This window comes from Corapipo altera, unplaced genomic scaffold (genome assembly GCF_003945725.1).
Source record: "Corapipo altera isolate COAL_440 unplaced genomic scaffold, ASM394572v1 44, whole genome shotgun sequence".
NCBI classification, from domain to species: domain Eukaryota; kingdom Metazoa; phylum Chordata; class Aves; order Passeriformes; family Pipridae; genus Corapipo; species Corapipo altera.
The window spans coordinates 12,832,229-12,859,432 of NW_020884880.1; the positions used below are offsets into that span (position 1 = coordinate 12,832,229).

The window sequence follows — 27,204 nt, forward strand, 5'->3', positions numbered from 1 at the left end:
AGATTAATTTCCTGCATTTTCAAAAATACTTTTACCATTCATGTCCGCAAAGACGATGCAGACATAGATGAAAACCCAGTGTAGTTTAAACAGAGCACTGTGCAGTGCTACAGACACTGGTATTTTAGACTGCAAGCACAGTTCCAGTGTTTGGATTAACCACCTACATACCCAGTGAGCACTAGATTTATCATGGTGAACGCTGGAGCCTTTCTTCAGCCAGTGGATGCACAAGCAGTTATGAGTTTTCTCTCTCATCCCAGTAAATATTTCCAAGCCTTGCTTCTGGGAGAGGAGAGGCAAATCTGTTCTCAAAGCCAACTGCATGCTTGGCAGCTTTGCTGTCACTCGAGGGAGCTGCTTGAGATGGTTACGGTTTGTCAAATGGGCACTTGCCAAGGCTGGCAGTGGCCTCCATCCCTCTGCATGATCACAAAAGAGCCATCAAAATAGCAATTACAACTTATTATTGTGTTGGCCTCGTGCCAAGGGGGGGGGGCTGGTGCAGGGCATGTCCTGCTAGCCCCTGCCAGCCCCACGCAGCGGGTCCCGCGGGTGTGTGGTCTGCGGCGGTCGCTGCTGGGCTGCTCTCACACACGCGCATGCCAGGAGCAGTTCCTCATCTTGCCTTCAGCTGTCAGTGCTGCCAGCATCCTACTCTTCCTCATGACACTAGTCAGAGCAGGATTTGGCCAGAACAGTGTCTTCTGGAGAAACCACCCTTCCTTTCAGTTCTCTCCTAGCTCAGATCAAGTATCAAGCACTAAATAACAAACTGTTTAGGACACACTGCTACTCAGAAGAACTTATTTTCAATTGTCTCTGGCTGAAGCAAGGCTCAGTTAGTGAACAAGCAATGAGAGAATTTAAAAAATGTACCTTTAAAAAAAGTACATTATTTTTAGGCATGAGATACTTAAAAGCACTAGAGAAAACAAGTTAGACAAAAAAATATTTTGTCTTGTTTGTTTGCATCATTTGAAGAGTAGCTTTCAGACCCTAGAGTTGGGTATACTGAAGGAGGGAACACTTAAGCAACTAAGAATATGGGTGGATATTTCTGATATGGGTGGATATTCTGGGTATTCCTCTTCTCTCCTGGTCACCGCAGAAATGACAACTGTAACTCACACAGTCACGACGACAGTCTGCGAAGACACTTCCCCCAGCTATTTTGGAGGGTGGTACCTCAAACAGGATGAAACTACATGTGGTTACACACCCTGACCATGGAGCACCTTGGTGTTTTAAATGAAATGGTAGACAGGTCAATTCCAACATTTCACATCACCTGCAGTTTTCATTTCAATGCTTAGTGTAAGTTCATGCTGAATTTTAAGTGACTGAAAATGTATTCCATTGCAAGGTTTGGATCCATTTTGGAAAGCACATGAACACTTCTATGTTCTATAAACCTGAATATACTGTATTTTGGTATAGAATGACTTTGTCTGAGCTAGCCTATATGGGAAATCACCCTAAAATCCTGGAAGTAAAGCTAAAATGATAAAGGTACAAAATAAACATAAAGATTTTCATTTAAAGTACTGTTAGTATGATATTAGTGTCATATATTCCTATTCACTGTCAGGAAAATTGGGAACTATTTACACATGAGATCTGCTCTCCATTTTGGGCTACAAGAGAAACAGATCTAACAACACTCAGGTTGAAAAAAAATAGTCCTCCAGAGCCAGTATTGGGGTTGGTGGAGCAGCTGGATTCTATCTGGTCTTAGGAGCTAATCATTTTCTTTCTTGATATATCTGTATCTTGATACTGGTATATCAAAAAACGGTCTTTAAAATTGTAAATAACTTTAATACTGTCTTTAATACAGTCTTTAATACTGTAAATCCCAATCCAGAGATTATAAATCCACTAAAAGGAGCTTGCACACCTATATAAGCAGATATGTTACAACTTATTGAATGTATAAATGTATGCAAATAAAACATACATGTAGTAAGCTAAATAAAGAAAAAAAACCCCATGTCCAATTACTTGTGGAACAGCAACTAATCACAAAAACATGCATGTAAAGAACCAATTCTGGAAAAAAACAGTCAACTGACACCACGGCATGTGTTTTGTAGAACAGGACTTTCTGAGAACGCTGCAGAGGTGCTAAAGCAAATTGTTATAATGTCACTGCACAATGTGCTGTTGAGGTTTTATGGTCACACTGCGCCAATAGTCTCGGGAAGTTATTTTGCATTCTTATATAAACTTTTTTTCCCAATCCTGTTTTCCACAAAAAAGGGCTTTCAATAATGTACAATCTTCTGTTTATACATAGTACAGAAAAAACATGATAAACCCATGAACACAATCTCTACTTTAAACATATTTTAAAACTAGATTTCTACAACTTCATGTAAACAAGAATAAGCTGTTAAATGCTCACCAAAAAGGACTGTAACCTTCCTGTAATTAAATAGCAGTGTTTTACATGGTACTTTTTAAAAATCATGAAAATAAAAAAAGTAAATAAATAACTCAATCCAGCAGACCCCTCCCAACTCGAGGCTTAACCTGCAAATTAATGTAACAGTAATAAAACCTATGCCAGCTGGAATCCTTTCTTTTTCTGGCTTTGGCATGAGCTGCAAGAGCAGGTATATATTTGAAGAAAAACAAAGTAGGACATTTTCCACCTTCAGTCACAGGATGTTAATTGAACTCTGGCAAATGTTTAAAGATACTCTCAAAATGTTCAAGAAAGAATTAAAACCAGTTGGGGCTGAGAAAAAGAAACAATCCATCCTTCCTTCCCCCCTCCGCTCCCCCCAAACATCTGTTCCAAACTTATACTCCAAAAACCACAGCGAAGAACAGTCATAATTAATGTTATTTTGGCTTTTTAGTCGCTAGGCCTGCATTCTGAGGTTAGAAATATAAAAATACAAGTTCAGGGCACTATTACTTATTACTGTACTTAAGGACTCTCCTGATGCATATAACAAACCAGCAGTTTTTCTTTTCTCTTCTTTATCCCTTTTTTCATTAAAAAAAATGGTATCAGGAAACAGTTTCATGTTTAAGATAAAGGATTACAATAAAAAGTACCAACATAAATGAACTACAGTTTATGAAGCTATGAAAATACATTTGAGACATGTTTTATAACATTGGGTTAAGCATGCTTTACAGCTGTACAAAAGCTATTCAGCCACTTACAATACAGACCATAAAACTGCTAATGCACACAGTCCTTACCCACCCCGACTGCCGTGTGTTTTGCCTTCACAAGTGTGCAAATCCAGCAAGGATGCACCGAGCTGCGACCAGGCTCCAATCCAAGGCACTGCTATTACTGTGCAAGTAGCTGTGCTGATTTCAGCATCATCCAGCTACGTGGGGACTTCCAAGATGCTCCTGGGCTGGACCTTTGACCCTCATGTGTGAATGGGCTGCATCATGGCAAAGGGACCGGTTCAACGCAGGCTATCCACGGAGGGCCAGGGTGTGGAGGAGTTGCAGAGAAGCAAGGCACCTCAGCGTCTTTCCAGCAGCTTTGGGCTGAGGGAATTTCACGTTTATGAGGCACAAGAGAGTTACAAACCCCTGACCAGCAATGAGAGAGGCAATGGCAGATTCTCCACTTCAATGTACTGAAGGGAGGGAGGATTTAATCTGCATGAAAATATACTGGCTGCTTCCCTCTGCTTGCTTTTAAATGCTCTGATCATGTAGATTTAAGAAACATCATCACCATAATTTGAGAGCTAGCCCTAATACTCAGAATTACCAGTAAGGGCTAAAAAGCCCTTACTGGTAAAAGGCTAAAAAGCCCTTACTCATTACTGAGTGAAAATCAAGGCTTTTGTCATTCTAACTACGCACAAAATCTGCAGGAAAGATCTGTTATGTTTTTTAATTAATCCTACTTTGTGTTTTTGAGCAAGAAATGCATTTTTAAACACACGAAACTTAAAAACCACATCCAACGGGGAGTCATGTCTCCTCTCTCATTTTTAAAGACAAAAATTCTGATAAAATAAAATGTGCACTGTGCCTGGTATGCTGTGACAAACCTTTCTTTGAGGCTATCACTGTTTCAATCAGGTCTACAAAACGTATGCTAGCAGGTGTGAGTTGTTTCAGATGATGTATCACTGGGCTGCACTTGAAATCAAAGTACTTTTCAATCTGTTATTTTCCATTGCTCCTTGGCTTCTTGTATCCTTTGGCATGAGAGGCAGAAGTGCTCGGAAAACACCGTGAATGGTGCTGTCTGACTATATATGGAAAAACCTTACAAGAGGGAGCCTCTGCTAGCATGGACAAAGCACCAATCTTCATCTTCAGCAAGAATTAAGGTGGTGTCTTCCACCTGCCAGTCCACAAGTGCTAAAAAGACACGAGGATCTGTTGTTTTAGGGGTCGGCAAATGTTTCATAGTCTTTAGCTCACACAAAAACTACAAACAACCCTGTTTTTCCTAGAATTTTACATAATTTTGGTGATCATCTACCGACTAACATCAACTCATAATAACACCACTTCCCCTGTGAAATAAACCTCTCTGAGTATTAAGTCAAGGAGTGTTAAATGGTATGTTAGTCCTTGCTTTTTATTACTTCTGATTTGCTTTGGCTACAATGCAAGGAAAACTCAAACATTTGCTTAAGTTTCATCATCTTCAGCACACTGAAGTGCTGCCTAAATGAGTGTGCTTTTTTTCCTGCTAGGCACTGAAAACATAACCACTTTCAGTGTGCAGACATACAGAACTGGTGGAAATTCAGCAATTTTTTTCAGTCCTTGAGGCACTATGATGGTACAGATAAATTCTGTTTAATGTTGGAGTGTAATATTATATATGTGTATATACATGTATATGTATGTACATATATATACATGTATATATACATATAGAGAGATATATTTGTGTGCATATATTAAATATGCAATTATAAATAAATATATATTATAAATTAAAATTTAAATAAGCACCTAAAAGCTCCCTGTGGCCAACTACTGTTTCTATCTTTCAAAAAAAGATAGAACACAAACACTTGTGTTTTCAGTTAGCAATTTTCAAAATAATTAGACGATTACTTACAAATCTAAATAGTAAAAAAAAAAAAAAAAAAAAAAAAATCCTTCCACCAATTGGCCTTTGCAGTATAAACACACAAAAATGAATGCTGTCATTGTTACCATGAGCCACTGAAGTACCTTTTTCAGTGTCACAGTATTCCTGTGTTAAACCAGCTATGCCATAAGCTGTGAAAGGCAGGCACAATATACTTTCTACAAAATATACATTTTTTACACATTTAGAGGAAGAAACGTCTATGTATAATGGGGGCACTTCTACACCAAAAAAACCTCCTACCCTATCACAAATTAACACAGAGATAATCTTTACTTTTAAGCTTATTGTACATTTTTTGTTCTCAACCCTGTTAAAAACAGTTTGCCAGGTTAGACTACTACGATGGGGATTATAAAACATTTCCTGTGCTTGGAAGTACTTTAAATCTACAAGCCATGTTTCTATTGCTGCTTTGTAGCTCAAAACCCAAAACTAGTGATGATTTTATGAGTTGCTATAGTCTAGACAACTCAGCTACTTTTCAATTAAATTGTTCCTTAGGGAGAGTACTGTGAAAATTCCCACACAATTAATTACAGGTATGTGCAATTAAAATACAATTCTACAGCGCAGTAGCTTTACAATTTATGTCTGTATCAAACAAGAATGCTCTGAAGGGGCTGGGAAGACGATGTCCAACAAGTAAGAGATTACATATAAAGCTACCTGTAGTGAGCAAGATGAGAGAAATAAAATATAATGTTAAATTTCTGATATGCCTTTTTCTCTGGCAAGATTAAGAATTCTACTAGAAAGCACAAAATCTGACAATTGAGTCAGTCTTTCCAGAATATATTTTTATAGCAAACTGGGCTCAACACATTTTTACTGAATTTACAACAGAATTGTAAGGGAAATGCACCCATAAAGCAGAAAAAGGAAGAAAACCAGAAAATGTGGAGGAAAGCTATGAGAAGAATTGTGATTAAAAAAAATGTCTTCATATATTTCCTCTCACAGCACAGCCCTATTTTCCCCACCAGCTATTTTATATCAATCTTATTTTCCTCTATACACACTTATAAACAGCCTTTTAACTTTGAAACCAATTTAAATTGTAAGAAGCACCACTTTCAAGTAATTTAATTTTGTGAATGTAGTATAGGCCTTTTTGTACTTATGTTGTAAGGTAGTTTGGGATGCAGTTAAAAAAAAGACTTAAGCAGGGGAGGTTATCATGGTGTGTGTCTTTTTGAAAACCATAGAAAAGGTTAGTTCCAGGAGAATCTCCATAATTTTGCTTCATATTCACAAGTTACAGCCCTCGATCAGTGGGAATACCAAACCTGTGAAAAATTTGTTATGTTGGCTTGTCTAGCACAGCCCTGCAGAAATACTCCAGGATCCCAAAGCAACAGGACTCTGAAAGAACTGTAGTCATGGACTTGGGGCCATGTACTCCTTGCAAAGACTTAACCAGCACTCCTCATTCACACGGTCCATCCGCACTGAAAGAGGTGGCTTTGGAGGGTCCCAAACCCACTGTAAAACAAACCAGGATCATTTCTGTAAGGCAAAGGGGCCTGGGTTTGCAGAGTCCTTAAAGACCGCAGTTCTGCCTAGGAGACAAAAAAACCCCCACAATGGCCTCCCTTGTAAGAGAAACAGCCATCATGCCTGGGCCAACTCTCATCTTTCTTTTAGCGTCCAGCCAAACTGCAGAGCAGGCACCCAGGTAATCACACAGCCAGATTTCAATAAATGTGCAGGTTTGACTAAGTTAACATTCTTGGTCTTCATGATAATTTCAAACTGTTTGATTTGGAGGTATAAGTTAGTAATTATTATTTGCCATGCAGTCACTTCCAAGATATAACACTGTTGCTGTGCCTGCAATATGGGATTATCTTTGCTCCACAGATCCTCCAAGCATAAATTTCAGTATGTTCTGGGATTGTAATTTCTTTTGGTTTGGTCTACTCCCTGAGTAACCAGTATAATAAATACTTTTGCCTCTCTAAGGAACCCAGACAGTCACCTGACAGCAGATGATTGCTAGGAAAAAAAAAAAAAGAGATCAATTTCTGAAGCACTTAGCCAAGCACAGCGTGGAGCACTTGAGCATTTTTCACTTTGGATTACTGAAGAAAAAGATGAATATGTACAATGTTAAAGCCTGGCTCCCTAGAAGGAGAATGTGGCATCTAGCTCTGAAAAAACCCCATCTTTTAGCTGTTGCTGGGAACAAATCCCACCTGTTCTAAGAAAACCTCTATAGAAAATAATTGCATTTTTACTTATGATTTTTCATTGTTATTAGACACCTCCTACTACAGCTTTATTCCTTAAGGCAGAAACTAGAAACTACCACAGATTTCACTTATTATTCATGCTTAGTCACGACCTCAGCCAAAAGCTCATGTTAAAATCTCATACCATGTCTAAGCACACATTTATTATAGTTAAGTCATATGTTTTGCACAATGTCATTCATTATTTTTTAAATTATTTTTTACAAGAACACCCATAAGGCTCTGTTAGAATAAGTACCTCAGACTACTAAATGCTGGGCAAACATATGTATTTATTAGTTAGTGTGCAGGATTAATATAGAGCCCCAGACCTGCAATTAGATGGAACCATTTTGGCTCCAATAAAGAAAGTTCTCTTCCATCGTCTGCACAGCAATGTGAAATCCTGGCACCAGTGAAGCCCCTCAGAAGGAACTTTTGTCACAGACCCCAATACAGTTTCCTCAAGATATTTTAACATAGATTTCATCATACCTTGCAGGCCCGAAATATCATATGCATTCAGACAAACTTTCATTATGCTGGAGAACACAACTTGGTCTTCATTTTATGAAGTATGGTTTATTTGCCCATACTGTTTATACAAGAGTGAGTCTATACATCTAATTTTTAATAAAGACATAGCATAAAAGTTCTTCAGTCTCTGAACAGGCAATTAAACAAGTAGACAGCTCTGAAAAAGTAATGAGATGGTTCCTCAGACATCTAAAAGTATATTTTTTCAAACTGCAGTAGAGTTTGGTTGATTTGTGCTTTTATTATGCTGGACACCCCATAAGTCAAACACACAAAAATGTAGCACTCTTAGCCCACTTCTCAGCAACAATTTAACACAAGAGCCCTGGGATCTAATTTCATATTTCTATTTTCCATTATTTTTTCAATTACATCTGCATGATACCACACTAGCATAAAGTGTAATAATCAGATTTAAGCACTGACAGCATGCTAACACAGGTGAAGAATTTTTGGAATGAACGGCTAAAGTTGGGCTTTTGCGACTACATAAATTCTTGAGTTTGCAACTCTGCAAGTGCTGAATACTTCATTCCAGTCTGACAAAACACTTGTTATGTGCCCAAAGTCGGGTAGCATTTATCTCCTCAGTATTAGGTGCTTAACATTAATCATGTCCTTAAGTGCACGTGACCTGAATTTGCAGCATGAGTTTCAAAATGCCATTAACGTGCATTTGTTTCCACTGCCGTGTCCTGCCAAGTCTAATTTCAAACTCCTTTAAGATGTTAATCAAGGAATATTTTGCAGTGCTCTGTCCTTAAAAAGAGAAGCCCATCACAAAAGAGCAAGATCTCTCTAGCTGTAGCAATATTGAATAAATGTGCATCGCCCAAAGAAAAAGCTGTTGCAGATTATCAACTGAATAGTGGATTTAATGGTTCATAGTGTACTCTAATTCAACCTAACATGCAGTTCAGAAATGCCACCTGCTGAGAGAAGCCAAAGAGATTCTGATATAAATAGCAGTTCTGCTACAAATTCAATCATTTTGGCTACATATGAATAGCATATCCATCAATAAAAAAAGTCTTGAGCACCTAACTTCTCCTCCTCGAAGTCCTCGATTAATCTGTGGGAGGAACACCCCTGCTCTTTTACATTTCTGCTGGCTACTTTAAACTCACAAAGTAGTTCAGCTTAGCAGATCTCTTTTTCTTGCTGGATTCTGTTTAATGTGCTGTTACAGCACTCTGCACAACAGCTGTCTGTGCCATATGATTACTTCATTGTTGAAAGCCTAACATATGGAAACTGTACTGAAATGTTAGCTGCTTTGATACCTATGAAGAGGAATGAGTTTTTACATTACAACAACGCATTTTTCAAACAACTTGAAGTAAAAAAAAATTAAACACACATTTAAATGTAAACCATATTAGTTTCCAGCATCCCTGTTACTCTATTCCAATGCCCAGTTCCAAAAGCTGGTTACTATTGTGGTTTCGATTGCTATTACCAGCAAACAATGAGTGGTTTTCTTTCAGCTTTTGCATTCTTGGAAAAGAAAAGGGAACAGATTCAAGAAGAGGCCCCTGGGATTCCTTCATGAGTTATCCGTGAAAGCAAATGCTACACAGCAGAATTATAGGGATGATATCTCATGTCATTGAGATAACAGTACATGAGATAACAAGGTTTATTGGGAAAACTCATTAACTGCCACACAGTGCGTTGCTTCTCAAAATCAAAGTTTCCACAACAGACAAGTCCTTAATGGACCAGAAGCAAGGTGGATCCTTACAGATTAATTTCTGAGTCCCAACTGCCTTTGGTAGGAGGAGAAAGGAGATCTTTTGTTGTAATATGGAGACTTTCTTCCCCTGTAAATTAGTCGCCCATAGAGGGAACAATGAAGTTTTAAATTATTTCATCAGCAACAAGAACACTTGTTAACACAGAAGGAAGCTGTAATTTTTTGGTCACTGTTTTGCCAGTAGTTGCATTTGAATCTTGAACAAAATCCAGTTGAATCAGAGGAAAGATTAATAGTCTGAGTTGTAAGGATCTATTAATTTTATTGAATAAAAGTTTATAAATACCTCTTAGAAGATATTTAATCTTAGAAGATATTCCCTAATGATGTAAATGGGACATGATTCTCTTTAATTTAGTTACCTAAACCTAAAACAAACAAAAATATATTTAAAATTATTGCAAGTATTTAAGAATGCAGTCACACTAGGTACAAAATGTACTCTTAATTACACCAGGCTCTGAAAATAAGACGCTAGGGGAAGACTGATTTTGTTTTCTTTAGCTGAAAAAATATATTGAATTTTGCTTTCTGTCACAGAATTGCATATTATATAAAGTCATGTTTCACCACTAGTATAATTTAGTAGACAAAAATTGGGCCATTTCACATGGTATGTTCTAACTGACTGAAACAGTGCAACTTTATGATTACTGATGCAGCTACAAAATGATTCTGATTTCAGTTTAAGAAAACTACTATACTATACTATATCTAAAAAACTACTCAGTTACTATAAGTCTAAAAAAATCAGTGTTCAGACAGTATCCTCAGCTGGTAAATGTAATGATTTCTGCATCGATAGTACTAACTTGAAAGCCTCAGTCATAGTTTTTTTAAAGTTTTAAAACACTGTTGTACTGAATTTTTAGGCATATTTGATTAAAATACCACCATTTAGATCTTAGGTTTCTTAAAGGTTAAGGCCAATCCCACAAAGTATTATTTTACTCCAGATTAAAATTAATTATTACTTTCAAGTTTCACTAGAAAGAAAAAAAAAGACCGAAAAGTTAGGTATTTTTTGTGGTTAGAAAATGGGGTCACTTTCATAATTACTGAGACAGGACTAGTGGAAATTTCAAGGAAGTTCGCCGTATTAATAAAAGGTAGAATCTTTCAAATGCAGTCAATCAAAATGACTGGACAAATATGACTCCCCAGAGAGGCATTTATCCTAATTAATAAGACAAACCAAGAGTTATTCACCTACTTAAATGACAGCTGCAAATCAAAATGGGACTTGCCAATTCTCTCATGGGTTCAGCTATGACCACCCATGAAAACTTCACTCTTTCATCTCCTTCATAAGGGGAAGGAGACTGAGAGAACAGCCACAGCTGTTCCAGCCTAGCACATCATCCTCAATGCTTCATGCCAGGTCTGGCTGCCATCCACTGCCCAACATGACCAGGCAGTAAGTAGGTCTATAAACCTATTAAAACAGCATAAATGTTATAAATTGTAATCTATTAAAATCAAAAATAAATAGGAAAGGATGTCTGAGAGCCAGCTTCTTCAGAGTAAAATGTAATGCTAATTATGAGGTCTTCAAGTATTCCAGCTTTTTTTTGGGAGGTGGGCAAGACTTAGGGTTGAACCATTAAAAAGCCAGTTGGTGGTATTAAACACTTACTTTAGGATTTATAGGAAGGCCAAAAACTCACTCTAGGCTGAAATTTACTATTCCAGACCTGGAATAGTTAAAAAAAAACAACCAACCAACCAACAACAAAAAAGAAAAGAGTAAAGAAAAAAATATCTCAAAATAGTGGTGGTTTCAGATGATTTTTGGCATTCCTTCAATGCAGAAGTGGCTTTATTTTTAATTTTTTTTTTGGATCTGAGTTTCATTACTATGAATTATTTTTCTAACTAAAATTGGGAACAGGTTATTTTAATAATGAATTACCAATAAGTTACTATCATTGTACCTTTTTTGAAGCTTTTCAGTACAAAGAGATATCACGGTTTTCAAACGAATGTCAATGCTTTGACTTACACTCAAAAGCCAGGAAGTTAGGGGTGGAAATTTCATCTGTGAGCCACACAGATGTATGAAAACATTTAAAAAATTAACAGCATATGTTAAAGATGCAATGCCAGCCCCATTTTTATCCATAACTAGACTTCATTAGTTTTGCGGGTTTAAAATTGACATTTAAAAATAAAGGCAACATAAGTTTTTGTGACTTAATTGAGTGCTCCTTAAATAAAGAGATATTTCAATGTTTGCAGACTGTTAATGTCTTTCCAAAATAAGCTGTGTGCTGGTCCTACTTTGCTGTATTTCCCTATCACCCTAAGGAGCCTGCACTGCTGATGGAAGCCATTTCTTTTGCTAAATCCTGCCTGCGAACTCTAACAAGAGCATTTAAGCCCTACTAAACAAAGTCTCCTGGGAGACACTACTGTTAAAAATAAAAACTGGAACAAACTTGTGAACTTCTGCAATCATTAGAGGATGCAGGTCTTAAGAAGAGGAGAAAACTTGTTATAGGAGAGGGAACAAAAACCCAAATGTAAGCAGAGAGCATATGCCAGCCACCCTGAGGGAAGAGAAGGGAGGTATAGAAAATTAACTACTGCATTTCTACTTCCCACAAACCACAAACAGGCCATTTCAGGGGACTAACACATACAGAGTCTGAAGATAAATACATGTCTACCTTATTACCTGAGAAGAGCCTTAAAGAGTACACTTCTTTGCTGAATACTTCCACTTCTCCATGAATAAACTCATTTACAAAGAAGAAGGTACTATACATGCACATGTGACACTTGCAGCATCGACGTGTGTCAGCTTGGAGGCTGCTCAGCTCTGTCTGAGAACGTGGCCCCTTAGTCTTTTGGCACAGATTTTTACTGCAAAACTTAATAAACATTCTCTGCAGCCAAACCAACTTGAACTGTTTCTTATCAAATTTCACAAGCTAAGTGGGTTTGAGTCTGGTCAATGCATACATGAGAGATCATTATATGAAATTATGCTTTGCTGAAAAATTACAACAGTAGCTTAAAAGCACCAGGAAATGGTGAGATGTAGATGTAAGGACATGCACAAACGTGACTGGGATTCAGGCAGCTGCTGGCTTCACCCAAGGCAAGACTAACACACCTGGGAAAGCCAAGATGAGCAGCATACTGAAAGGGAGGACAGCACATGGAAAATGGGACTCAAAAGATGAGTGAAGTTTCCGCTTTTTACCTTGAACAAGAATGGCAAAAAGCCATATAGGACAGATACTCTCTGCTGATGAACATGCGTATTTGCATGCCACCTCACTAGCCTGGAGGGCATGCTTCCTCTCTGGCATCTCAAGTGGCACCTTCTTGGCGTCATGCCTTGTGCAGTACAGTACTGACAGGCACACTGCTGAAGTTTGGTACCCTCACAAAGTATCGAACAACTGAGATGGGAGATAATAAAAGGGAAATGGCCATTCTGAAAATTTCATGAACGAGTTGGGTCAAAGCAATCCCATTTTATTTTTGAAAAAGTATAGCTCTAAAGGAGGATGAGGACAACAACTATATTTGGATTAAAACAAATACAGAACATAACCCAGATGATGCATTTTCAGGCAACCTAGGGAGAAACAGCCTCTTTGTTTTCTCAAGTTACCACAGCATACATGTTTACCTGCATTCAAAGACGAATTAACAAGTTTGCTCGGAGTACAAATCAAACAGGATTGCACGGAAGGAATACAGCAGTATTCTTCATTCTCACTGGATGCAGTGGAGGGTATGCCTGTAGGGCTTGAAAGTTGTGTAGGCACTGTGAGGCTGAAACGTAGGATGATTTACACACTCTAAATTGTTTCCCTGAAACAGATCTTGCCTAACTACTCTTGGTTGTATCACCTTGCTAGTCAACTGCCATATATACTTGCACTTGAGGGAAAAAGATTCCCATCAGGCAATAACAGACATGTGAGCTGCATATCTAAAATTAGTCTGCTGGCCCTCATGGGCTGTCTCTGCAGGCACTGCACCCACAGAAAGAGAAACTCAGTCCTGGCATGACTCTGAGCACCTCACCTACATAAGTTAGAACAAAATCCTATGCCAAGTAAACACTGGGAAAAATCCTGTAGTTACCAGAAAAATCTCAATGCTTACTTTAGGTCCAGAAAACTTTTAAGATGACAAAAATGGAAATTCTGGGTTGAAGCTGCTGAAATGCAACTCAGTTAATAGTTAATTAAAAAAAAAAAGTCTTAAAGAATGTATGTGTTTTGCTACTAGGCTCTTACAAACCCTAGCTTTGGAAAAGGGCTCCAACAGGGAACTTGGAACTGAGGGTGCAGAAAGTGGAAGATCATTATTTATAACCTCGCAGGCAGGACTTTCAGAAGCGCAGCCATAACAAGCTGATTCTCTTAACTACAGGTAAAACAACATTCAGAGTAACCTGAAAACTTTAAAAAATATTTAATAATAAAAATATTTAAGTAGACAGATGCTGGCATTTTCTTTAGTATTTGATGGAACATGTTTCAAAGAGTACATCACTAGCCAATGTACCTGACAGAAGTTCAAAGTTATACTACCTCACCACATCATGAATCAGCCTTCTCAGAAGGAGCTGTACAAAAAGTAAACAAAAGAAAGAAGAAACTTCTTGCTATCTGTAGTATGTAAAAAAAATGAAATCAGTTTGTTGCAAATGTGAAATAATTAAGAAAATCTAAAATTTTCTGAATTACATTAGGACTTTATCATTCAACTTTTCTCAGTGTGCTTCCCTTTTTCATAACCAGGGACATACTGAACAATCAGTTCATTTTGCAACGTCCACACAGAACATCGCAAGGACTGCTACAACTTTTCTATTTAACCATTAATACTAAGACATGAAATAGCCTATATAAAAAACATGTGGCATAATAGTTTTCAAGGCAGTGATGTTCATGTGATTTCCTATTAAGGAGACTATATTGAGCCTACTAATTATAGAATAGAATAACCCTATCATATGCATTTAGCTTTTTAGAAGGAAATACTGGTATTTAATCTGAAGTGTACCTGAATTATCTGACAAGATCTCTAGTTAATGTAAATCAGACTGACTCAGGCCAAGAGATCTGGTTTGGCAGAGTAAGCAATTTTCAGTTTCAGGAATTTTATACCTGGTAAAATCAATGGAACATTTGTTTTTGAAGAAAACACAGATAATTTTTTTCATATATTTCTTTTCATGAACATAGTTTCCTAATGTAAGTCATGTCTACATGATGACAGAAGCACTCATTTATCTATAAATTCAAATTCCCTCTAAAGAAAAAAAGATACCACTTTTTTTTTTAATCTTTAACTGGCACTTTATCATATGCAAAGCTCTCCTACTGATACATAAGAGGTCTTTTGCGCATTTGGTATTTCTGGTAAGGTTAGTTTTTTCATGTAATAATTTCAGCTGTGGTTTTTAAAGTTCATGTCCTTCTCTGCTTTAGCAAAGAGTTTGGAAACAAATGCCCAAACACATTTTAGAGACTGCAAGCCAAATGTAAATAAAATACCCCAAAGTTTTTCTGTTTTATCTTTAGCTGTTCTTCTTCCCAGTCGTTCCCAATGTGTATTGTTCTCTAAATGCCATATAGCAAACCTGCTAGTTTATCTGGGAGAAAGCAAACAGTAGGTGCTCACCTGTAGGAGTACTACTGCGAAACGAAGAGGAAGGAGTGATTGGAGGGGTGACTGGAGGAGTAAGGCTTCCACTGCTGTGGCGAGGTGGAGTAGATACATTCCCACGGGACACTGTGCTTGACAAAGTCAAAGAGAGTTTCGGCTGAATCTTTTTCTTCAAAGACTCCTGCTCACGTCGGGCTGCATCAGTCATAAATCTAGAACAAGGACAATCATGAAGATGAGAGGTTTGAAACACTGTCCTCAAACAAGCTTTAAGTAAAATATTTTTTGCCCTCAGTGACCCAATGGAGCTTCAAACTCAGTCATGACAAGTTCCTCTGCAACACACAAATCTAAAAAATACAAACTTCATCAAAAGCTTTATTTCAATGTTAAAGATCTGGGCCATTTCCTTCTGATTTCAATAGAACTTACATTAGATATCTGCATCATGTGCGAACACACAAGTTTTTTCCAACCAGAGCTCAGCATTACAAACAATAATATAATAACTGTACTCAGTTGTTCACAGTTACTACATTCAACCATTCTGTGAAAAAGCAGCTAAGAAGCTGTAACAGAGAAAAATGTTAGCAGCAAATGTATTGAATCTGAAAGTTAAAGAGACAGTAGGAACTACTTTGTGTAGATACATCATTTCCAACTTAAGGTAATCACATTCTTTTGCTAAAGGTTTTAGACAATGTTGCCTGGCATAAAAGATGTCTAATTAAATTGCAATTTCTCAAACTGGGAGTTTCCAACTCTTGAAAACCAAGTGAGGTCTCTCTGTAGAGCTTTGGTACATGCTGCTGAAGGCCTAATGCAACTCAAAGTTCATCTCTGTGGGATGCTGAGAGGGAATCCCACCAGCACGATGAAGGGTGTGCACCAGTAGTGCAGTAATTCCAGCAGTGCAAATTTTTGCATGGGATACCTTATCTATAATAAAAAGAGCTTTTTTCACTTTTATTCTGGTTCCTGCCAAGCTGGTGGCACCTTAGGGAAAATATATTTAATGAGGGTTAGAAAATGCTGGAGGGAGAGAGGAGGAGGGAAGAGAGGAGGAAGCAACAGAGGAAATAAGAGAATAACAAGATCAGGGGAGTAGTCAGTGTTGCATGGTGAAGAGCAGGTACACCCTTGCAGGCACTGCAGCCCATGGGTAACCAACATCAGAGCACTGGAAAAGTGACAAACAAGGGTGCAGCAGAGAGAAAGCCCTCCAACCTGACTCCAACCCCTGCACCTCCTGTCACCTCACCGAAGGGAGCGAACGTGGCCTGCAGCCATAGCAGGGGAGGAGACATGTCTAGAGTGAAGGTGAGCCTGGAAAGGGGAGAGAAGGTGGCATTTTCCCCCCCTAAGTGTTTTAGTTCTTTTCTTTTGTTTCCCAATAACCAATACCTGAATCAGTAATTAAATATTTATGCTAATTGGCAATAAATGAAGTTAATTTCCCCAGGTCAACTCTGCTTTAACCATGGCACTGCATGGTAAGTGATTTCCTTTATTTTAGCCCATGAGTTTTCTTGCGCTTGCTCCTTCTGTTTTCTTCCCCATCCTGCTGTGGCTGGAGGTGTGGTGAGCAAGCAGCTATGTGGGTACTTGGCTGCTAGCAGGGGCCAATGCATCGATCTACCAAATGTAGATTTATGTGACAATTGTATTTGCTATGTGACCAAACTATCTGTTGTGTGACTTCACATTCCTTATCATCACAAGCAACCACTGATGCACATCCAGAATCCAACAGAGGACCACCTTTAGCTCCCAAGGAAGAGCAGCAGACCCCGAGGAGAGTAAAGCAGAGGAAATGCTGCCACACCAGTCATCTGGTTCACAGGTTATATCCTGACATCACATCAAGGCTCAGGCCACAGGCTGGCTGGACAAACTGATTCTGCAGACCACAGTACCACAACAACTGCACTGAACATGACCCTCAGGTCACACTGGGTCTCATGGCAATACATAATAACTGCCATAGCATTTGCAACATGGTGCTGTAGGACAGTCCAGTTTCTTCTCTGGGCCTAAACCAACAGTTTATATTAATATAATCACTATATTCATTCAGACTCCATAGAAACCCAACATTTTGTGACTGGCTTGCAACACAGGGGCTGACTGGGCGGGAGCTGGGTAGATTCTACTGGCTGAGCCCAATCCTGACTGCACTTAGAAAGATATATCAGAAAAAACAGCGCTGGTGAAACAGTAAGAGGTGCATAGGGAAGGGTAAGGGAGAAAGAAAAAAACAGGGGGTTAGGCATTTGTGCCAAATATGAAAGAAAATTTTGGCCTAGATATTGAAAAACCCAGCTTTTTTCCAAAAGAGATTTGTGTACTTTAACATAGCCTCAAAACACTGTGGCATAAACTTTTAGGCACCACTAGAGCAATAAAGATGTATCCTGTCCATCCATACCACAAAGGCATTAATAAGTGCATTTCTGCCATGATATGTAACATCAACACACAATCCACAGACATTAATAAACAGGTATGTGACATGACAGCTTATCTTCTTTGAGCTGAGACAATAATACATCATGTCAAACCCAGATATGGCATTTTTATGAAGTTAATATTTTAAATGCAGATATCCATAGTAACAGTTGAGTGCTAAATTTCTCTTCTTCAAACAAGGCTGCAGATGATATTGTCAAAGCCATCCTCAAATATAAGTCTAATCTCATTCAAGAAAAAAGAACTAAAAGGATCTTAATAAAATGGGCATTCACTACACATTTGCTTTCCTCTAACTAGGAATTCACTATTCCTCTAATTCACTATTTTTGCAATTTGTAGCATGATGTACGCTTGCTTCTGGATGGGAAGCCTTATTCCTTAAGAAAATGTTATGGTAACATTATAAATTCTTGAAAACTTGGAAGATAACCTCAACTCTGAGATATTAAAAGTAGCAGCATGAAAGCTGCTCTTTAACAAACTCAGCCACAAATAACAATGTTAAAATAATATTGAGGTATAACCAGTCTGGTTGAAGTCCATAAAAATCAGGAAAATCTGAAATTATAGCTGAAACTTTTCCCTGTCCTCTTAACTCACTCACATTTGGGCTAAGCATGTAAAGTATATTCCAAAATGTCATTTGTTGTCTACACTGTGAACCTGAGAGAAATGGAAGGCAGTCTGTGGAAAGTTTAGTTTCTGATAACTCAAGTATGGAATTAACCTTTTCAGATCCAAACAGTCCCATACATGTTTGCTGAAGTACTGGCAGTGTTATGTTTTTGAAAAGAAAACTTCTCTAAATGGATTAAAAGAAAACATTTTTCAGTATTTTAATTGAAATGCTGTATTATACATGTGTCTAACTAGGGTGGTGTTTTTCAAAGCTTACAATATAAGTATTTTAATGATGGGTATAAAATAACATTTTCAACTAAGGCTTTAATTTTCATGTTGAAAAATACATTATGGTTGCAACATCAAGTGTTCAGGAATGAAACATGCTGGAATTAAGGTTGAATACTGGTCTCTAAATTACATGACTGAATGCAATTTTCCCTGCCTCATTTAAATACACAAGATGTCTGGGAAACAGAAAATGAACTGGAACTAACAAAGATTGCTGTAAGAGCACTTAGGTTAAATCCCATCTCCTTGATAGTCTCTCTCACCATCCTCAGATCCATCTTCTTACTGAGCAAATCTACCTCCGCTATTTTCAAGTTATTCTTATCCACATAAACCTGCCCCTCCAGTTCTACCATTATAAGGATTTCAGTCACCTTTCCTGTTGCATAGGATCTTGTTTACACCTCAGAAGCCTCTCTCCCCAAAACCAATACACCGCATAGATGCAGTGAAACAAGGAGAGTTATTCAGCTCCCAGACATTCCCTGACCCTGTTTTGAAAAGCGTAGTGTTCGTGTGCTGTCTTGTCAATGGTTCATAACATCAGGGAGGAGTGAACTCTTTAGAAAGAGATCTCTTCTACAACCATTTTTATTTTCCTCACCTTTTTGCCTTCCTAATAATTCAACTCCCTGCTCCAAAATATGTATGCCCAGTGATTTCTGAATCAAATACTTGCAGCAAAATACAGTTTTTCCCCCTCTTCTCATTCCCTGGAATGGTTCAAGTATTTTTATTGAAACTTTCCCAAGAAATTCAGCCTGAAGGAGACACCCGACACGGAAAATTTCAGCCCAAACAGATAAATGTCGGCAACACAATAAGCAACTGAAACAGTCTTATAATGGAAAGTGTTGCACAACCTTTCATATAGGTGGCAATATAACACGAACAGCATTAGCTGTTGTTACCAATATAAAAAGTCACAAAAAAGCAGAGGCTATGTTCAAATTCAAAAAAGCCTTTTCAAATCAAACCTTTGCAATATTTCTGTCTCGTCACTCCCAAAAGCTTTGGAATCAAGAATGAACAGAAGCAGAACACACTCTCAGAAATTTCCTTGTGCTATTAGCAGGCATGGCTTCATGATCATGCCCCAATGTGACTCACATGATGATGTCAGAGTTAGTTTATGATAAATCATATGCTACCCACAATTCTAAGAAAGTTTAAGAGCTCTGGACTCGTACATCTAGACTGAGGGTAGGGGTTATAAAAATGAGTTGCAAATAAATTGAAAGGGAAAAAATACCCAGGTTGCGCTTCAGAATGTATATTCTTGATAATGCTCATCAGGGTGTGAGGTGCCCTTTCCTCCTCTTTCTTGCTGCTAAAGGTAGCTGATGCAGGAATTTAGCCCTTCTTGAAGCAGCTCTGCTTCTATGTCCATAGACATTTATGCTGACAGGGAAGAAGGTGCATCACAGCTACTTGGTTAGATTTGAATATTAATTTGCTACATATGATTTCTTCATGATCTAGTCTCTAAAACATACACCAATAGAGGATACGTCACAATCACAAGTCTACTGTTCTCCAGTTACTGCATACACAGAAAAGAGATGAGAGGGGATTCTTTTCAACTTTCAAAACAAGCAGATTACACTACACAGAGGCTCAAGGGGTGCTCTGCAACACTGTCCAGCTGCAAACAAGCTTAAAAAATTGTGCTTTATAACAGATTTGTGCTGTCTTCTGGTAGCAGTATATTTAGATAAAAAGTAGTCAGACTTACTTGACAGACAGGGCACACACTGGCTCAACTACATACTACATACTCAACTACATACATACATGAAAGCCACACATTAATTCTCCTGCTACTCTTTATACACATCAGAGCAAGGTGCTTGTTGTATCTGCTTTACCCCTCAATCTTTTCTTACTTTTGCCTCAAGAAGTTTATGTAATTCTTTGTCAGTGCTGTACCAAGAGAAATAAGGAGGTGGAGATGGTAATTTTAGCTCCCAGTCTTCCTCATCATATTGTTTAGGTTAAAAAAAAAAAAAAGAAAGGCTAGGATAGAAAGCACTTCTAGTTGTACAGTCTTTTAAAACTTCAGGAAAACTCTACTTTGAAGAGGGATTAGGAGTATCCGCTTCTCAAGGCATGACCCTATTTCATAGGACAGGACTCTGTGGACCCGTCAGTCTTGGACTGTCCTCCACACCTTTTGCTGCCTTTACAAGAAAAGATAAAGGAAAGCAGTTTGATTTAGCCAGTGCTAAAAGGAAAAGACAATTGTTAAATTGAACTGCTGTCGGGTTAAGGAGAAATCTGGTGAAATCTAAATGGTGGGAGTTCAGCAGTAGGCTCTCTTGTCTCCTGGAAAGGATGAAAGGCTTTTCTCAGTTGAACTTGAACAAAACTGGGTCAAACCAAAATGAATCAATATCCCCACTAATGCCTTGCCACACTATTTATGTGATAATGAGGAAAGAAATATATGAACAAGTTTCATACCATACATCAACTCAAATAATTTGATGAACACCCCTGAGCACTTTCACATACCATTCTTTGTAGTGTGGGGGAAACAGAAGTATTCTGCAGCTCTGTACAGTATTCTGCTAGCTTCACAGAAGCTAGCAAGAATTTTTTTTTTCTTTTGAGATCTTTTATTACAGTTTTGGCAAAACCCTAAAAAGAAACATCAGTGTGAAAAAGCCCCATTAAAACCATGCATAATCACACACATGCCTCCACACTATTTAGATTACAGAGTATTTGCATAGTGCTAACGCGTATGATTCATACAAAACTCCCTTTTGATTGTCTTGCTTTTTTCCTGATTTCACAAAAACATAAAAAGTCAAGAAGAAACAGTACAAAATAATAATCCCCTCTCAATTATCCTCTCAAACCTGCATAGCGTTTCATGAGACGCACTAACCAGATCAAACAGATCATTAAAGGGCATTTCCAAGTTTCTGAAAAGAAGCCTTCCAGCCCAGTATTTACAGCAGAAACACACACATCTGAGTAGGACTTCAACGTGCACACTCACAGGAATTCAGTGTTCACTCTCAGTGCCAGTTATATCCTCTATTGAAAGCTTTCCGTATATCCTAAATCAGGAATATTTATGACAAACTGATGAGTACCTTAGAGAGACAGGACAGAATCAGATTTCTTTTTATTATTAGCCTTAGGGATAATTCATTGCTGGTACAATTCTTTCATTTCCATTATTTAAACAGTTCTCTCAAGATGTAGAAATATTACTGCCACAAAATCAGCTATAGTGTAATACACATCTTCCTGAATATGTGCATCTTTAACAAATGTAGTAGAGATTATTAGGATGCACGTGTACCTTAAAAAAAAGTTAAATTACACTTCTGCCTCATTGCTGAAAGAGTCTAACACAACATGCAGTCACACTCATTGCTGTCAGTAGACTCAAGGCTGCAACCTTAGGAAATCTGTTCAATATGACCAAGAGTTCAGTGGGTTTACTTCAGTTGCCTGCTCTTCACACATTCTTAAAAGATACAATAAGACACAATAAAATATTCACCAAGAAGATATTCTGTGCTTCTAGCATGGAAAATTGATTCAGAAGATTGAGTAATTTCATATCTAAATATGTAAGTGGAGCTAATGGACGGTGATATGCCAAGTAATCTATTACCACTCAAACAATAAAAATAAAGCAGGAATTACCTACCCGTCCCAAACCATATACTTGCCTACAGTAAAAGTTTTTTAGTGTTTAGTTTCTGTTAATCAATACAAGGCACTGCTAAAAGTAATGGAAAGAAATTTAGTATCTCTCTTGATTTCAGGAATATACAAAAAAAATGAGTGTGAATTACATTTCATACTTATGTTAATATAAATACCAAACACTGGACATGAGACCTAGCTTTCCATTTTAAAATTATTTATTATATGTAATGTATTAAATGCTTTTTATACTTAATATATTAATGTTAATATTTTCTGTTTGGAAAGGAGTTCTTTTTCTTCTGTGTTTTTCTTTTTCTCCTTTACTTTGCGATTTTTTTCCCTTATCCTTTATTCTGCTTATACTTATTTTCCTGTACCTACTTTTCAAGTAATACTTAATTTAAAATTAAAAAATGCCAAACAAATCAGTGTTGTATGTTCACTCCACCATAAAAAATAGCTGTTCACTTAAAAATTAATATTCTATTCTGAATCGTCCAAAGAAGGAATTTTTTTTAGGTTTCTGTTTGTTTTTTTCAGCAACATGGTTCTTTTGCCTTTTCTTTCTTGAATTTGTGTAGGTAATGCAGCAAATGCAAAAGGGCTGCATTTTAGTTTATATTCTTTTTAAATTGACAGAAAAAATGCACACTGGATAGATAACATTAGAACAGCAACGTAATCAGGACAGATGCAGTCTTATTTTAGATATTTCATTCATAATGAAAATTCATTACTTATCCCCTTGAGTGCTGACAGGGACTTAAGGAGAAGCCCACATAGTCATTCTGACATTAAAACAAACAAATTACATTTCTGTGTTAAAAAGGAACAAAATTAGAGTTCACCAAAATCAACTTAGGAGAGTAACAGTAATTTCCAAAACATTAGAAACATATTGCTAGTTCTCTTCCTTTCCCCTCCCACTCCTTCTCCAGTTTTTTCCACCCTGTTTTGAAGTAAATCGGCGAGTTGCAGAAAGGAGCTATAACTTAGCTGCAGCTTCAAGATTCCATAATTTCCATGCAGTGAGAGGTAACAGTTAAGCAAAAGAGATACCTGAAGGAGGTAATTAGCAGGAAGGCAACTGCTGTTTGTCATGATACTGTCACCTCTGCTACAGATGCAGAAGAGTTTAAAAAGCCATGATAACCCTTGCAGGCACACCCGATGAAAATGCTTACTATGCTGCATTCTGCCTTGACATCAACTTATTCCTTATCAAACTCATTCCAGAGTTTTGCCAGGAGCATTTGGATGGTGTAAAATACTCGTAGACTTTCTTGCATTTGGGACAGATTTTTAAGACGCTGCAGCAAACCCTTGCCTTTAGTGTAACATATCAGTTCTCACTTCAAAAATCCTCCTCCCTGTATTCACCAACAGGCTTATTAGGACATACATCAGCCTTGGCTTTGCTTATGGCCATTAACGAACGAACCAGTCATCGCCTGCTGCTAACAACAAATACCTCATGGATTATTGCTTAATTAATCGTTGAATATAATGCCGTGAGTCCTTACATTTCAGTTCATATCCTTGTTAATATACAGGAAAAATGTAATGTCACACAGCAGTAAAACATTACAGAGACCAATATGAGAATCTTAGCAGACATAGATAACATGAAATGAAAAGGAGTATTTCAATATTTAAGTATTTTTTAAACCACATAATTTAAGAATGCACGCCAACAGTTTTTAAATCTGCATCACATATACAAAGCCCTAAAATTATTTTTCTTACTATGAACAAACACTATCTCAGATGAAATAGTACTGATGGCATCTTTTCAGTGATACTCTAAATTAACCTATCAGTTATAAAGTTTAAATATTTTAAATATTGTAATTTCACATTTTATGACTTACTATACTACTCTAGGCTTTCACAACAGTGAAGTGCAAAATTCTTGAAGGCAGAGTAAAAATTTAACTTTTATTTTAGCAAGAGGAAAGTTCATGGGAGTTAAATTGTATTTGCCTTCTTATTTGTAGAATAATAATAAATAATAATAATAATAATAAATTACCAATCTCTTCAAAGACGATGGAATTAATCTGCTCATGGACTAAAAATAAAGGGTCTGTATCTCCTAAATTTGACTCTAATCTCAAAATAGATCTTATGTGAGACTAAGTACTGTACCAGCCCCAGAGAACCACTCTGGTTCTCTGTACAGGCTCCAGTATTGTCAAATTGCCTAGTTCCAGTAGGATGTTTTACGTTCATATGTGCTTAACCTAAAATACTGTATTTTTTTCCATTACTGGTCCACCCTCTTTCCTTGTTGAAGAGCTTATTGCAACTATTTATGTAAAAACAATTTCTTTCAGTCAGCCCTACACAGAAATAGCTCTGTGCACACATGACACACACTTCTACTGTTGGACTCGGTTTCATTTTATTGATGTCTCAAGGACTTCTAACTTTAAGAACACAGAGTTAAAATGTCAGATATTTTATTCTGGTAATGTTCCATTTATGTCTGGTATTCTTGTGTCATTTTGTGTCAAGTTCTTCTGAGAATTCAAGTCAACACCCAAAGACGGATTCATTACGCAAGCATTTAAAAATAGATATTATCACAAAGCATTGCTTATTAACTCTGAGGATACATAATATCAATCTGCATAAATAAGCCAATCTTCAGTATTTTACACTGTATTAGTCAAACACATTAACCAATACATTTTTTCAGTCTTTCAGAAATGTATCACATACTGTCTGCATTGGCTCCTCCAGCAGCATCAATACAGTAAGCAATCCAGAATATCCATTCAACAAAAATATGACAAAAAGAAACTGTGGTAATAAGCTTCATAATAAATTAATTCTTGAAACCTTTCAAATACAAAGACACCAAAGTCATTTGCAGTGCATTCAGTGTTCGATTTTATCTTTAAAGAAACATTAAATCTGTTTTGGAAAACACTAATGCAGAACATGATCCTCCAGATGAGAAAGAGCATTCAGCTCAAAAGATGCTCTCCAAAGCTTAAAATGTAAGTGAATATTTAGATGGAGAAGCATTTTTTAAAACCGATTTATAAATCTGCATTCAGAGGACTGGGTGGGGTGTAAAGTTTATAATGGAAAATTGCAGCAATCTTAACATTAGGAATGTGAAATGTCTGGTCTTAATAAACCAAGTTTTCAGGCATCGTGAGTTGTTTGAGAGGACGATAGCAACTTACAAACAACTCAGCCCCACTAAAATGGCAAATTGAATGTTCCCAGTCCTTCAGACTCTGCTGCAATGAGTCACACGTCCATAAAATATCTGATTCGAAAGATTCCTCCTAAAAGGCAAGAAAGTTCAGGTAAAGGTATACAAGGAAAAGTAGAGAAGGAAGCAGATAACCATCACATGTGTGTTTGCTCTTTCATACAAATGGAATAATGAACTCTAGTTTCTGTAATTATGCACTATATTAAAAAATGTACCTTTCTACGCTTTAAGCTGATTTGACTGACAAAGTTAACCGTTCATTATGTAATCACTGTATTAGCAGTTTGAGGAGAGGGAAGTACCTAAGAATCAAGAATAACTCCTGGGGTCCCATTATTCAGCTGTGAAGTATAAAAGCAGAACATTGATTTGCATTTTGAAATTTCGCTCCCGTTAGTCTCAGGGTGTGCTATTGCACCAGACCCAGGCACGTATGGGGGAGTGCAGTAAATCCCCCAGTTTTGCTCAGTCTAACAGGAAACCATTCCCTTGCATCCCTTGCTGGCAGCCACCCTCCCACCTCCAGCTCAGTGATCTGATGAAACCAGCGAAACCCTGCTAGGATGCGGAAGAAAAGGACTGACATCTGAATAACTAACAATGCGCTGCCTCTCAGGCAGACAGCAGGGAAGTTCCTTCAGCCCTGTTTGATCTGCTTCGCTGGCGTTATTGCAGAAAGCCGGTTTTTCATTAGGTAAGGGAAAAACCCCCCAAAGTCATGATACAGCTTGCTAAGTGAGGTTACAAACGCACCCTAACACAATGATTGAAGAGAAAATAGATGGTGTAATACAGAAAGGCCTAAGAATTCCAAGTGGAAAAAAGTATAAATGACTATTTTAATTAATTTCCTAATGTAAAACACAGCTGTAGTAATGTTGGCAAATATCACCTGCCCGTTTTAAGTTTGTTAAATGAAATCATGCTCTTTAATTGGCTCTTAATGTACAAAAAGTATGTTTTATTTACTTTTTATTACAATATCAGTATTTTAACTTTCAGTTTGCTTGTGCAAAAGCTTTATAAATTACTTGAATCACTTAAATCTGAATACTATAATCTGCAGTTACAATGTACCAGTTTGAGTTTCAACAATTAAATGCCTTTTTTGTGGACTCCCGCTGGTATGTGAACTAGCTGTAGGCTATTAAAATAATGAGTCCGGACTGAGTCATCTGATCTCAGCCTTGGTGCAAAGCCTGAGGAAAAGGACTTAGCCCACAATTCCTAGTCTGTTTACCAGACTAAGACCAGACTGTTGGAAGCGTTACCCCAGTGCTCCCTTCCCCCCCCCCCCCCCGCACTTGGCCGGGGAAAACGCGGTGTCACAGAGCCCTCTGCAGGCTGCTGCTGCCGCCTCGCCGCCCGCACCACCTCACATCCATCGTCCCGCCCCACTGCCCAACATCACCGCCCATCCGCACCACCTCACATCCATAGACCCGTCCCACCGCCCTGCATCACCGCACATCCATTCTCCATCCCACTGCCCCGCATCACCTCACAGCCATCTGTCCCGCCGCACTGCCCCAAAACAAGCTGCCTACTTGCTTGCCCCTCCATTAAGCACGGCCTCTTCCAGAAGTGTCCGAAACCATCTGTAGACCAAGGCAAGGCGGGAAAGTACACATCATGGAGTGGTGGAAAGTGC

At 37.8% G+C, this 27,204-nt stretch overlaps 1 protein-coding gene across 1 annotated transcript in view; it reads right to left on the minus strand.

The window, feature by feature from the left end:
* The window catches only part of JAZF1 (JAZF zinc finger 1), a 189,936-nt gene that overhangs the window by 14,856 nt on the left and 147,876 nt on the right, over window positions 1-27,204 (minus strand). The window contains exon 3 of the mRNA XM_027639277.1: window positions 15,281-15,477. Coding sequence (XP_027495078.1) covers window positions 15,281-15,477 — 197 coding nt within the window. The remainder of the gene's footprint in view (window positions 1-15,280; window positions 15,478-27,204) is intronic.